Source organism: Sinocyclocheilus rhinocerous, unplaced genomic scaffold (assembly GCF_001515625.1).
Source record: "Sinocyclocheilus rhinocerous isolate Xijiao unplaced genomic scaffold, SAMN03320098_v1.1 scaffold2021, whole genome shotgun sequence".
NCBI lineage: Eukaryota > Metazoa > Chordata > Actinopteri > Cypriniformes > Cyprinidae > Sinocyclocheilus > Sinocyclocheilus rhinocerous.
This window is the reverse complement of record NW_015662687.1, coordinates 102104-116040: the sequence shown is the minus strand read 5'-3', so window position 1 is coordinate 116040 and position 13937 is coordinate 102104. Positions and strand designations below refer to the sequence as shown.

Sequence of the window (13937 nt, the reverse complement as noted above, 5' to 3'; positions counted from 1 at the left end):
GGCGCTAAGTCAGTGTTTCCCAACCGGGGTGCCGCCTGTCGAGAGCAGGGGTGCCGTGTAAAAAAAATCATTTTTAAATATTTTTAAATTGCTAAAATTGTTCAAAAAAGCATCTATTATATAATATCCATGTCTGATGTCGCAAATAATTAGAGATGCACCGAAATTTCGGCTGCCGAGAATTAGGTCACCGCTCAGGTTTCACTTTTGGTGTGACGCTCTGCGTATTATCTGCTCTATGCGTGTGCGCTCTGCTCAGTCGCTCTGGAAAGTTAATGTGACACAGTTAAACATGCCTCTGTCCCAACTTTTTTGGAATGTGTTACAGCCATCAAAATCAAAATTTGCTTATATTTACAAAATAAAATTAAGTTGGCCAGTGAAATATAATATAACATTATTGATTTTATGGCATTTCACAAAACGTCTCAACTTTTCTGGAATTGGGGTTGTAATTACTGTCCGACTTTCAAAATCCTTCATCACTTGAATTAAGGTTATAATAATTTCATTTTAAAGCAGAGCCACCACGAAATCAGACTTAACTTTGAGATCATTCTGAGGTTAAATACAGATTTAAAAGCATAATAAGAAAATAGTTATTAACAGCTATGATGCTGTTTTTGAAATCAAATCTTTGCAGAGCAATGACCGGAAACACTGGAATCTAACAATGACTTGGAAAAAACAGTTAAAAAATCAAGTATAAACCCAAATCGAAAATAGAACCGTTATCGAATAAGCATGTGTCCTATTCTCTGTACTAATCTCATGAGACATTGGTGTCTCATATTTTAGAGCAGTCACTGCCATTTATTAAAGAAATCAATTAAATCTGTGTGGGTGTGTGTGTGAAAACAATTCAGATGTAACCCCCTTTGTAATCGTTAACATTTTCATAAGTAACTGTGACTTAGTTACACATTCTTTCTCAGTAACTGTAACCAATTACAGTTACATTTATTTTGGGTTACACTTTATTTTAAGGTGTCCTTGTTCCAGTGTAACTATACATATAAGTACTGAGTAATATTAATCAACTACATGTACTTACTACATGGTTAGGGTTTGGTTTAGAGTTACTTGCATGTAATTATGCATAATTAATTGTTATTATAATAGTAAGTACATGTAACATATGTAGCAAGGACACCTTAAAATAAAGTGTTACTATATTTTGCAATGAAATTACGTAATTCTGTTACATGTAACTAGTTCCTCCCCAACACTGATTGTTTTGTGTAATGATATACAGTACTTGTCAAAAGTTTGGAAACATTACGATTTTTATGGTTTTAATGAACTCACTACTTCTCACCATGGCTGTATTCATGTGCTCAAAATTGTTTTGTGTTTTTATTAGAACGTAATGTTTTTATTCAGCAAACATGCATACATTTTTGCCAAAAGTGGCAGAAAAAGCATTTATAATGGTACAAAAGATTATTTTTCAAATAAAGCTGTTCTTTTGAACTTTCTATTTATAAAAGAATCCTGAAAAAAAAGGTTCCCACAAAATATTAAGAAGCAACAACTGTTTTAACATAGAAAATAATAAGAACCCTTACTAATAACAGCACCAATAATAATTATGCAGCAAATCAGCATATTGTGATTTGTGACACTGAAGACTGGAGTGATGATGCTGAAAATTCAGCTTTGCATCACAGGAATAAATTACATTATTATATCATTAATATTTTGTCTGGTAAAAAAAAAATAATAATAATAATATATATATTTTTATTTTCCCCAAAAATATAACAAAACAACTAATAATTTTTCAATTTGGAATAAAACCAGTAATTGTGGCAATCTTACAATCTTAAACTCTTACATTTCACATGAAAAATGGTATATAACTATAATGATAACTATAACTATAATGAAAAACAAACAAAAAAAGACATTTATGTAAACTACATTAGCAAAACATAAAATATCATGAGCAGTGAATATAAGAATATTGGAGCCTGAAACTTTCACTTCATCTTCATTGCCATGTGTTTTCTGTTGAATTAAGATGTTATATTTTTGTTTTATCAGGTGAGATGTTTAATGAGATGGCTCGCTGGGTTCAGGAGGACAATGAAACGGGTGTTTATTACGAGACTTGGACAGTAAAGTCAGATGCTGGTGTAAACGCCACAACGTGGTTTGAGTCGTATGATTGTTCTCAGTTTGTGCACCGCACATATAAGAAATTACTGGATATGGGTGCCGACCTGTCCAGCCAAACTCCCACATCTTACACCAAGATCTATCTGTACAGCGGAGAGCCGCTGTATTTGGGAGACGACTCCATCTTTCAACAGTCTTCCACGCGAGATCTCGCCACAGACATCAAGAAGTTCTACCACTCGTTCCGCTCTCACCAGTCAGTCGTAGAAGTGATTGCGAGTCTGCTGGAGGCTTTGGAAAAGATGGTCCTAGAGAAGACCTTCTATTTCTACTACAACTCTGAATATTGGAAGCTGCCGATGAAATATCCTTACATTCAAATAAACTACGAGGAGATTCCTTTACCATAACCACCATATTCTTTATTCTTCAACAATCATCAAATTGTTTTTGCTACTAAATAAAATTGCATTTAAAATTTTCTATTTCCATTCCAGATGATTTATCAGATGTGTTAACTTATACTAACGCAAACATAATTTTTAACGTTTTATTGTTGTTGCTGTACAGCACATTTATGAATAAATGATCTGCAAAACAACCACACTATTTTTCACACAATGTTTATTCACCCTTATTTCAATAAAAGACAATGTTGATGTTTTTACAACGCAAAAGAAATGTGATGCTTTCATATCCGCAATACAAGCAATATGCTCACTTGCTTCAGAAACATTGCTATTTGTACATTTTTCTAAGCTCTGGTTTACATTGAGTTGATGTAACGCTCAGCTTGCACTTCCAAAAAGTCAGTCTAACAAAGTTTTTTTGTGTTTCAAATTGGCAAGCTATGCGCTGACTAAAGCCTAGCGTGTGCATTTTATTATTTGCATGTGAACTACTGGGTTGTGGCTCCTTTTTACGGATCATTTTCGAGAATATTTCACTTTCAAATGCTGGCAGGTACCTTAGTTTACTTAATTTAGTTGCTACAACAATTTGCAAAAGCTAAAACAGCTTTAATTCTGGATAATGGGCAAAGAAAAACTATTACATGCTACTGACTTTTTATAAACGATATAATATGCATATAAATCATGGAGCATCTCACTCAAAGCTAAACTATCAATACAAGCAGATTAATAATTTTAAAAAGTATATCAATAAATTACACTGATGATCATCTCTAATTACAAGGGTACAAAGATCCATCGAGGAGTAATTCCCACTCGTCTGAAAGAGATCAGCACAGATACACGTCAAACCTCCACAGAGGGTGCGCGAGAAAGAAGTATTTCTATTTATATCAAACACACAGCATTTTATATACGGACACGTGCGACTTCCTTCTTAAAGGAAAATGTTTTCAATGCTTCACTCCAATACTGAATCATATTGAACTGAAACGAAGGGGTGCATGCGAACGCAGCCTAATCAAGCATTGTCTGCACATCCAGACTAATTCATTCATTATACGGTCGCATCCCATTCAGTGTGTCATTGCACAGCATTCTTCATGCAATCTAATAGAAACCAATCAACGCTTCATTGTATCCCTAAAATTCTTTTACTATTTTCTTCCAAACTTTGGGACACAAGTGTGCTGTGAGCCAAACACTGATGCTTTCATTTCCTTCCTCTCTGACATACCTAAGACCGTGAAAATATGCTGTTATTTGTATTATTCTGCACCCTCTTCCCTGCGACACCAAAATATGAGCAACAACGTGCTCACCTGAACCACCAGAAAGAAATATTTCAATTTGGTATAAGGCGCATACTATCTTTGTACAAAAGCACTGTCATACCATACGCATGTAATACAAAATGTTTGAATCACGCAAAATATAGTTCACTAAACCAAAAGCCCAAGCCAGATGGCTGTGCACTTCTTTTAAACTTATATTGGTGTTGGTGAACGTGATGAGAGTTAGTGGTGACGGGAAACCACTCTCGCTAGTGTTATGGCTTTTCATGCCACTAGGAGGAGCTGCTGAAGATTCACAAACCAGCTATAGATTGACCAGTATAATCAAAACCAGAGATGCTGGGACGGGCTCCAACAGCCCTGTGGACAGGCATTTTGGAAATGGATGGTTAATTGCTTAAAACGCTTTTAACTAAATACCACTGTTTGTGCTCTGATATAAGAATGACTTTACATGAGATTGAGTTTGGCAATACGGTACAATGTCGAGCCACTGAAGACGAAACGGACACAGAGAGCCCATTCATCTAAATAAGGAATAATGAATATCTGCATCTAGATAAAAGTTTTCCGTTTCTTTTCTAAATTAAATTTTTTTTTTCTCAAAATAATCTGAAAGTGTAGCAGTATATAGATGGTGGGGCATGTACAGCAATCCTTCATTTAGTTTCATAAAGGAAATGTCAAGAGGAAAGCTTCCAAAAAAGATAAATTAGTCAATCTTACAAAATGTCCAGATTATACTACACCTCAAAAATACAAAGTTATTTTTCACAAATATGCTTAATCTTATTTACTTTTGCATTGTGATCTGAATTGTGAAATATTTAGATCCTGGCAATATTAAATTTATAGATCATAGTGGATTTTGTTGTGCTGCCTTTATGCTGATTAAATAACAACAGAACTGTAACAATTACTTTATTACAGTAGTGAGAATCTAATGGGATTAATAAATCAAACAATAACTTAAAGAGGTGATATTGAGAATAACAGGAAAAATGCTTAATTGTTATTTATGGTAAAAATATTAATGGTCCTTAAATGGGCTTCATCTCTTTTTGATGCACCATCTAATTCAGTATAATTATAATGTTTTGTGTTTTAATAATAGGGTAAATTGTTATGAGATTTTTGATAAGATTCATTAAACGGAGATTTGCCACAACATGCCATTAAAGAAATGGTTCACTCAAAAATGTAAAATCATTTACTCACCCTCCTGTCATTCTACAAACCTGTATGACTTTCTTCTGTGGAAAATAATAATATATATATAAAAAATTTTTTTTATTTTTTTTCACCATTCTTCAAAATATCTTCTTTCGTGTTCCACAGAAGATGATCATAAATATTTGAAAGGACTTAAGGGTGAGTAAATAATAACAACATTTTCATTCTGCGTGAACTATCCCTTTACAACAGTCCACATTCATTATAGCAGTGTGGGAATATAGATCTCAAATCAAATCTATGTACAAACCTTGTGAAGCAACTGCGAAACTCACGCAAAATACCACCGAGTCCATATTACCAAAGTCCGATTACTTTTTATGGTCTTGTAAACACAACACTTCACCAGGTGGGCATCATATCTGGAAACCAAACGCGCCCGAGGTGCTTGGACACTTCCCAGTGGATCTCATCCAGGCTGTATTTGTGGTCTGGGATGAGCACCTCCTCCATGATGGAGAGCTGAGAGAGACGGCGGCCACACATCTTCACGAACTCCACGAAAGCGCTACAGGAGACCTCGCACTCGCCCAGTCCGATGGCCGACAGGTGCTGGCAGCGTTCGGCGATACGGATCAGCTCCTCGTCCAGCGGCCGCAGACCGTTGGCACACACCACCAGCTCCACCAGACGCGGACAATTCATGCCCACGCGGCCCAGGACCTCTTTGCTGACAGAGCGGCCGAAGTAGAGGTGCGTAACGGGGATCTCGTCGCGGAAAAAAGGCCCAAACTCATCCTCGTACAGGAAGAAGTACATGACCAGGTTGAATTTGGGCGAATGGCGCACCATGGCGTCCCAGCTGCTCTTCTTGGTGTGGAACTGCTGGCCGGGGTTCTCGCTCACCACATCTATGCGCAGATGCTCGAGGGGCACGTGCTTCTCGGAGGACAGCGCCAGCAGCAGCTCGTCGCTCAGTAAGTGATAGTTCAGAGCCAGCTCTCTCAGACCGTGACACTGATCAGCGACGCACAGAATACCTGCAACAACAGCAGACTGATGGGTTTCACCTGCGCTAGACACTACAAATAATAGAGTCTGACTAAGGTCCATGCACTATTAAGCACAAACACAGTTGTTAGATCTAATTACATATCAACCTCTGACAAAAGAAACATCAATATAATTTCATAAAAAAAGAGTGGCAGAATGGAAGTGTGACTGGAGTGGTGTGGATTATTGTAATGTTTTTATCAGCTGTTTGGACTCTCATTCTGACGGCACCCATTCACTGCAGAGGAACCACTGGTGAGCAAGTGACGTGATGCTACATTTCTCCAAATCTGTTCTGATGAAGAAACAAACTCATATACATCTCGGATGGCCTGAGGGTGAGTAAATTCAGCCAATTTTCATTTTTGGGTGAACTATTCTTTTAATATTGATTTTTCAGATTATTTAAAAGTTAACCTAAAATCAAAATTGTGTCATGTTGTATCATGTTGTTCCAAATCCATATGACTTAGTCATACACAATACTGACCTGCTCTTTTATCAAGTGAATAATAGTGAATATGCACTGTGAATATCAGGTTGCAAAAATTGCATAAAAAGCCTATGTTTGTATGACTCGTGCGCTACATTTCAAGTCGTTGTGAGAAGAACGGACCTAAATTTAAGTGGTTATTCACTGAAAATCTTTCCACTTCCACTCAAAAGGAGGTATTGCAGCATTGAAATCAATGTTGACTGCATCACAAAACACAACATAAGAGCATAAGAGAACATAAGAGAATTGGTGCTTTCGTGGCATGTTGTATTTACCATAATTACTAGATGACAAGCCGGACGTTCAGCTCAAAGCTGTTCAACCTCAGACTTATGCATTTCTAAGGCAACAGTACTAACGGCAAAATTCATGTGTAATTTGAGAAATCAACTGACAAAACCACAATGCAGCAAGTAGTATTATGAAAATTGCCTTAATAAACTTATGTAGCAGGATTTTACATATTGGTTATCCAGTTCTGTGCAAGCTACATTAAACAGTATTGTGTCTTTTGTTTATTTCAGACTATTCTTGCATTAAGATAAAGTCGTCAATTATTAAACTTATTATTGATATTAATATTTAACTGTTTAAATCAAAGCTCCTCAAATAACAACAGCGGCAGATGAGCAAGTCATACCTGCAGGAGAAACATGTGGGCAGCTGCTCATCTTTAACAGCTTGAGTGTGTCACTGTTGTTGGCCACCAGCACCTTGAGCGAAGGATCATCCACTGGCGTGTCGTCAATTTTCAGAGACGAAAGAGACTTGGAGTTGACAAACACCACGGTTAGTGCAGAGATGAAGTGCGACTGAAGAGAGGAAACAATCAGACATCAGGAAACAAGCCGACCCATCACCCCAACACACAGCTCAGCCAAAACACACGTCCTGATACCTTCGGCAGCTCCATGAAGCTGGGCCGTGCAGTGGAGATCAGCCCAGGAGTCTTCAGAGAGCAGTTGACCAGCTGAGACAGGATGTCACACGCAGCCTCCGCTGACTCGGTACTGCTGTCCACCTGTGCACACAGATCACACGCGCTTAGCATCAGCTCCAGCAACTCAACTACTGATCAGACCAGCCGTGTTCAGAGTTACTGTAAAATAGTCACATCTAAAATAGTCACATCTAAAATCTATCTATATATTTATATATCACCTATTTTTTTTAGGTGCACTTACAATGCGAATTAAAATTCTGTCATCATTTACTCACCCTCATGACAAACCCACAAGATTTTCATTCATCTTTGAAACACCGATACATTTCTAATGAAAACCGAAGAGATTTCCGTCCCTACATTGAAAGCCCATGCAGCCAAAACCTTAAGGCTTGAAAAAGTTTATCAAGACATCGTATAAGTAATCCACAGCAAACCATGGAGTGGTTTAATCTAAGCCTATCATATTCATTGTATCTAACAAGTATATCATTTCTACCATATCTGATGAGCTCTATGCAGGTGCGTTGATCAGTGATTATATGTAAACAAAAGCCTAAATTAAATCTGTTCGTCATATAAAGTGATTGTCTCTTCAGAAGACAACTCGATTCATGATTTGAAGATTTCAAAGAAGGGACAAGAAATCTCTCAGATTTTATTAAAATATTTTCATTTGTATTTTTAAGATGAACAAATGTCTTATAGGTTTGGAATGACATGATTTGGGCAAGTGAATGATGCCAAAACTGTCATTTTTGGGAGGCATAGTTCACCCAAAAATGAAATTTCTTACCCAAATCACATTGTTTTAAGCCTGTATGATGAAAGATAGATTCAAGAACGCTGGTAACCAAAGTTTACCAAGTTTTGGTTACCATTGCAATCCATCAGACACCAAAACTGTTTGGTTACCAGCATTCTTCAAAATATCTTAATGCTCTGCAGAAAAAAAAAAAAAGAGAGTCACAGGTTTGAAACGACATGATTTGAGTCAGTAAATTTTGCCAGAAATTTAATTTTTGGGAGAACTGTCCCTTCAAGTTCGGCATGATTTGTGAGCTGTAATGTTTAAAGTGGTAATGTGGAGCCAGCTGGTAACTGTCAGCTTCCCGCTGAGCCTCTCACCTTGAAGCTGACGTACTGTAAATGATTGGAGTGCCTCTTTATGATTTGCTTTATTAGGTCAGGATGAGTGGCCTTCAGGTAAGAGCTGGCAGGCTGGTTGAGCTCAAACTCAAAGCACCTCCAACAGCTCGGGCATGTGGAAGGCCTCATTCCAGCCGCGGCAGACCTGCGAGGCGAAGGCGCGATCGAGGAGAGGCAGGTACTGGAAGATGTGGAGCAGGATCTCCTGTGGCAGTCGAGCCCAGTTGGACAGCAGATCTCCAGGGTCCTCGGCGGACTGTCTGACCCTCTTACAGGAGTCTGTCGGCCCCTTACAGGATGAGGTGCTGTCCTCGCGGTCTCTGCTCAACCTTTTCATTCTTGGGGGCCTGAGAGAGCTGTGAAGCATTAGAGGTATACACAGTGGCAGATGCAAACATGCAGAGAAGACATGCATCCTAAAACAAGTTTATTTTACAGGGTTTGCTATATTTATTACGTTTAAATGGCTTTGAACTTTCCTGAAAACGAGTTAAACTGCTTTAATGCAATTATAAACAAATTCCATGTTCGCAGCAAGTTTCGTTATACTCGAGATTAACCAGCAACCAATGCTTTCAATTAATATAAGCAACTGAACTGCCATGGATGAGATATTACTCATGAACAAACACTTTATTAACCCAATAAACACACTGCACTCATGCATTTAGTTACAGAGAGTGATCTAGTTAGATTAAACCAACAACAGCCTTGCTGCGCTGCTCCAAATAAATGTTAACAGTTACCTGTTTTGCATGTTACTCATGTAAAGTAGCAAATGCAAACAGTGAAAAATAGGCAAAATCCCGACTCCTCGTCTGAATGTCAGCCCGGACCGGGACCGGAACACATCAGAGCGGCGCAGAGGACATGCATTGGAGACGAATGGGTTGAATTTGTCGTTTTGCGTTGTTGTTTTCGCGGGAGTCTGAATGCGTACGTCTCGGCGATGTTGCTGGTTGCCCTACTTCTCGCTGAGCTCTATACCGCGGGAGATTTCAGCGTCCCCGCCTCCTCCAACGCTGAATATGGCCACAAGAGCGGTGTTGTTGTCGAGCGTGAGCGGCTGCCTGCTGTTTATGCCCGGACTCTTCCTCCAGGGGGCGCACAGCGGCTCAGAAAGCCGAACCCTTCATACAACAGCATTCCGTTTCTTACGATAGACATTCATAAGTATACGCTTTTAATACGAGGCTCTAATTATTAGTATGTGAGTGACATGCTAATAGGAAGCCGTCCAAGCATTCGCTAGTGTGTTTGCTCGAGCCTCAGCAACGCGGAGAAAGGTAGCACGCACCACGTGACAAATGTTGTTATTGTGCTTTCAAATGCGCCAGTTTACTTAAATGTGCATACACTATTTCAAATTTTTGTAGATAATTTCGGTGTTAGGTCTGCCGTCTGTTTTTATTTATTTATTGCAAACATGATAAAAAATAGAAAATCACCTTACATCAGGTCTATTCAAAGTACCGGACGTTGTGGTACGAAGTATATCTGCATATAAATTACAACGAGGACGTTATATTTACATATAAATTCCAATTGGCTGGCTTTCTCACATCTGTTTTGCATTCTGGATTGTGATTGGTCTTTTCGCTCACACGCTAACAAACAGCCAGTGTTGCCAAGTCCGCAGTTTTCCCGCGGAGCTGTCTGGGCTACTTTAACACTGTTGCTGCGGGTTGTTTTTCATGTCCAACCTCAATAACGCGATATTTAGCCCCTGGAGTGCTAATTTTACCAGGGGAACCCTACCAAAAATGTGTATTTTAAACCCCCGTAATGCGTTTGGGTGGGCTTTGTTGTGAAAACCTGGCAACCCTGCACACAGCAGACGGAAAACTGATGTGCCAACTATAAGATGCCTCTGACGCGGCATATATTTTATGCCTAAACCAAAGCCAAAACTTTAATGTACCCAAATAAACAAATAGCTAATTGCAAATAGCGCTATTTTAGGAAATAAACCGCTTTAGACGTACCGTATGAGAAACGACGTTCGGGTCGCCAAGCTCTGTCCGCCACAGACTTTCATTTTCGAGCTTGCATGTTTCAGGAGTGAATGAGAAATGAAAGAAAAGCACAGGACGCTCCTTTTGGAATGTACCTTGCTGAACAGAGAACCCTGTTTATTATTACTACTCCGCTCCATCCACAGATAATAATACAAAGCAGATTCACAAGTTGCAATTTTTTGTCTCTTACACTGTTAATCATCACCCCCCCCCCCCAAACAATCTTTCCAATATGCCTCCAAAACAACCATTAAATAGCCACAATTTCTAATATATATCTTGTTTTGCCTCACGGTCCTTTGATTTGGTGTGAAGACTGGCCCCAAGGAGTCGTGTTCTTACAATACAAAAGCAGAACATACTCACCTTCGTTTTAAAATGACAGGAAAAAGGGGTTTATACCACGTCATTGAGACAACAGGGCAGACACCGCAGACAACAAGCCCCTCGATAAGGTTCTGACTACAGAAATGATGGCACACTTGCCGGGGAAAACACAACAGTGTGTGTATCACTGTATAAAAATGTACAGTGGCTTTATTGACATACATTCCATATGTTTACATCTGCGAGGAGGCACGCCCAGTATTGCACTTCATTAAAAGTTCTGGCTCAAAACATAACCCAGAATATCAAACGAAAACTGAAGTGTAGAGTAGCAACGTCGGGATACACATATGAAGGGTTACTGTCATTATATACAAGATTAGATAAATCGTACACTATTTTCCTCCAGCGTCACATTCTAAAGTCCTCTTATAGCATTTGAATCTTTAGCAGTCAAACCATGATGCACTCCAAAGTGAAGGAATACTGTACAGGATTACGAAAACAAAGTCAGTTTACATACAACAATAGAATCTTAAATTTGTATTCGAGAAGCTCAAATCATGGCCCATCCGCGGTGGTCTCGGATCCCAAAATCCTCCATACATTGTTACCCTTCAGTGGTCAGGAGGTGTGCAACGTTTATACAAGCCGCAGGGTTACAACGGCTACATGCAAACACGTCACAACGTTATTTTATTTTTTTTGTTATTTTTTTCATTCTTCAGCATCTAAAGAGAGGGTAGGGATGCACCCTGGTGCACAGCGGCCCGTCACAGCCCCCTCAGAATGGGACGTCCGCTGTATCTGCTCTCGGGCTGCGCTGAAGAGGGAGTCGGCCGCCCAGGAGGGTGAATATATATATATATATATAGAGAGAGATCATTATAGGACTCTGGCGTTTAGAAGGTATGGGCATTTCTACACACGCCGCAGCCCAGGGCGAACTCCTCTCCGGTGGGAGGATGTACTACATGCAGGGGACACTCGCTTCCTTCTAACTGTTTTCCTTTTGGTCCTGTGAGGAAAGAATGAAAATGAAGTCAACATGTTGTTTTGTCAGTTTGTTGGCTTAAGCAATTTCAATAACAGCTTGTCATTAAACAAAGGCCTAATTCAACAAGAGAAGGATGATACACGAGTTTCAGACAAACCAAACATGGTGGTGGGAAGTTTTAATGCAAGCACTTGTCTTATAACATGTATGAAGTGTTTTACCAGCAGGACAATGAGGCAGCTCTTCTTTTGGGACACTGGTCATCCTCTGGAAATCATCATGACAGGCGTTGCAAAAATGTGTCGTCCCAAAGCAGAAGAACACAGCCACAGAGCAACAGTAACGACATTTATACTCCAGGAAATCTGTCCCGTGTTTAGAGCACATCTGCAGCAAAAAGAAAGAGCTCTAAACAACCTCATTCCAAAGCAGCACATTCCTCGCAACCATTCTCTTTCTCTCTGTTTTGCTGTGATTCGCCATTACAAGCAGTCAATGAATGAATGAATTAATTTTCATCATTTTCTAACTTAAAATCAGCAAGCTTTTATTTTGGCGGGTTGCCGGGCGAGCAAGTATATGCGCTGCCAAGTGAAGAGCGTCAGTGAATGAAATGTCACAGTTTTGCATTGTGTTTTGAAAACGGCAGCGGATAGCCTAGATTTATGCTTTCAGTTCGCATAGAAATCTTACAGTATAACAGCGTGTCGATCTAAAATCGTAATTGTGCATTAACAGCTGCCAACCATGTCGGTACGCAAATGAACTTATTTTATTTTGGTCACGCATGCGCACCTGCGATCTCCCTAGTAAATATTTAAATTAGTAAAACTAAATCATTTGGACCACCTCTTAAACTCACTTTCAGTTTCTCGCTTTTCATCAAAAGATAAGTACATTGAAGACAACGCTTCCCCGCCAAAGACGAGTTTTTACGGCTTTTCGTGTTTTTACTGTTATACACTCGGGGGCGCTATTACACATCTTCTGAACGAGTACAAAACCTCCCGAAGATACATATGAAAAATAATGCGATCATCAGAAACAGACAGCATATAAATGAAAACTGCATAATGTTACGGTGTAAATTGTTGATCCAGGAAGTGGTATAATGTCTGTGCAAGCTTTGGAGGTGTTGATGGAAGCGATTTACTGGATTTATGCTTTGATAATCGTACTGAATATTATCCAGATGTAGTTTTTGATAAAAATGTGATTTTCTCACCTTTTTGCTCAAAATTATGCATTTTTATGAAACCTACCTATATTCAAGTGTTGATAAAAAAAGAATGCTTTAAGCTAGAATAAAACAGATTTTTTTTGTTTAAAAGTAGAGGCTCTGATCTTTACTTTGGTGTATTGCATATTCAAATATTCATACAGCAAAATGTACTGGAGGCCATCAAATTTGAGTGACTGTTACGTTTCTTAAAAAAGACGGTTGCTAACAAGTTGCTAAATGGTACTACAGGCGCTGTCGGAGACATTAAACGTCGTTACGCCGAACAGTTTATCAATTTACAGTATTTTCCAGTCGTAGTATAATTTGTAATACAATTAATTGTAGAATAACCAATTAATAGTTTCCTGCATTTTATATTGTTGGTCGACAATGTTTTTTTGTTTTGCCCCGAAATGCAACACAAGTCTTCGGATGAAAGATGCTGGTTTTATCGCTTTCCTACTGATGCGGAGACTCTGGGTTCGTACCATAAGGTAAACTCATATTACGATTATTCCATGTAAACACCACATTTACCGGTTTAGTGACGGGGAAAGTTAAACTTTAACGATGCATAGTGCTTAAAGCCACGCTAAATTTAAATGTTTATGGCCCCGTTAGAAAGCCTATGAGGATTTCCTAGAAGCAAGGATAAAATAACATTGTGTCCCCATCCTAACAAAACGATAGCTGAAATGTGGTACTTTATTTACTAAAATAAGTTTAATCT

General features: G+C 38.9%; 2 protein-coding genes and 1 pseudogene across 11 annotated transcripts in view; 1 reads left to right on the top strand and 2 right to left on the bottom strand.

Moving 5' to 3' along the window:
• Positions 1–5072, top strand: part of LOC107728242 (ceroid-lipofuscinosis neuronal protein 5-like) — a 9214-nt gene extending 4142 nt beyond the window's left edge. Inside the window, exon 4 of the mRNA XM_016538352.1 lies at positions 2047–5072. Within this exon, the coding sequence (XP_016393838.1) occupies positions 2047–2531 (485 nt within the window). The 3' untranslated portion in view covers positions 2532–5072. The remainder of the gene's footprint in view (positions 1–2046) is intronic.
• Positions 5073–5204: 132 nt separating this feature from the next.
• On the bottom strand, positions 5205–9768 carry LOC107728243 (F-box/LRR-repeat protein 3-like; annotated as a pseudogene).
• Positions 9769–10867: 1099 nt separating this feature from the next.
• The window catches only part of LOC107728238 (MYC binding protein 2), an 80162-nt gene continuing 77092 nt past the window's right edge, over positions 10868–13937 (bottom strand). For all 10 annotated transcript variants that reach the window (XM_016538339.1, XM_016538340.1, XM_016538344.1 and 7 more), the window contains 2 exons: positions 12207–12372; positions 10868–12006 (listed from right to left, as the gene is read on the bottom strand). In XM_016538339.1, coding sequence (XP_016393825.1) covers positions 11891–12006; positions 12207–12372 — 282 coding nt within the window. In that variant the 3' untranslated portion in view covers positions 10868–11890. The remainder of the gene's footprint in view (positions 12007–12206; positions 12373–13937) is intronic.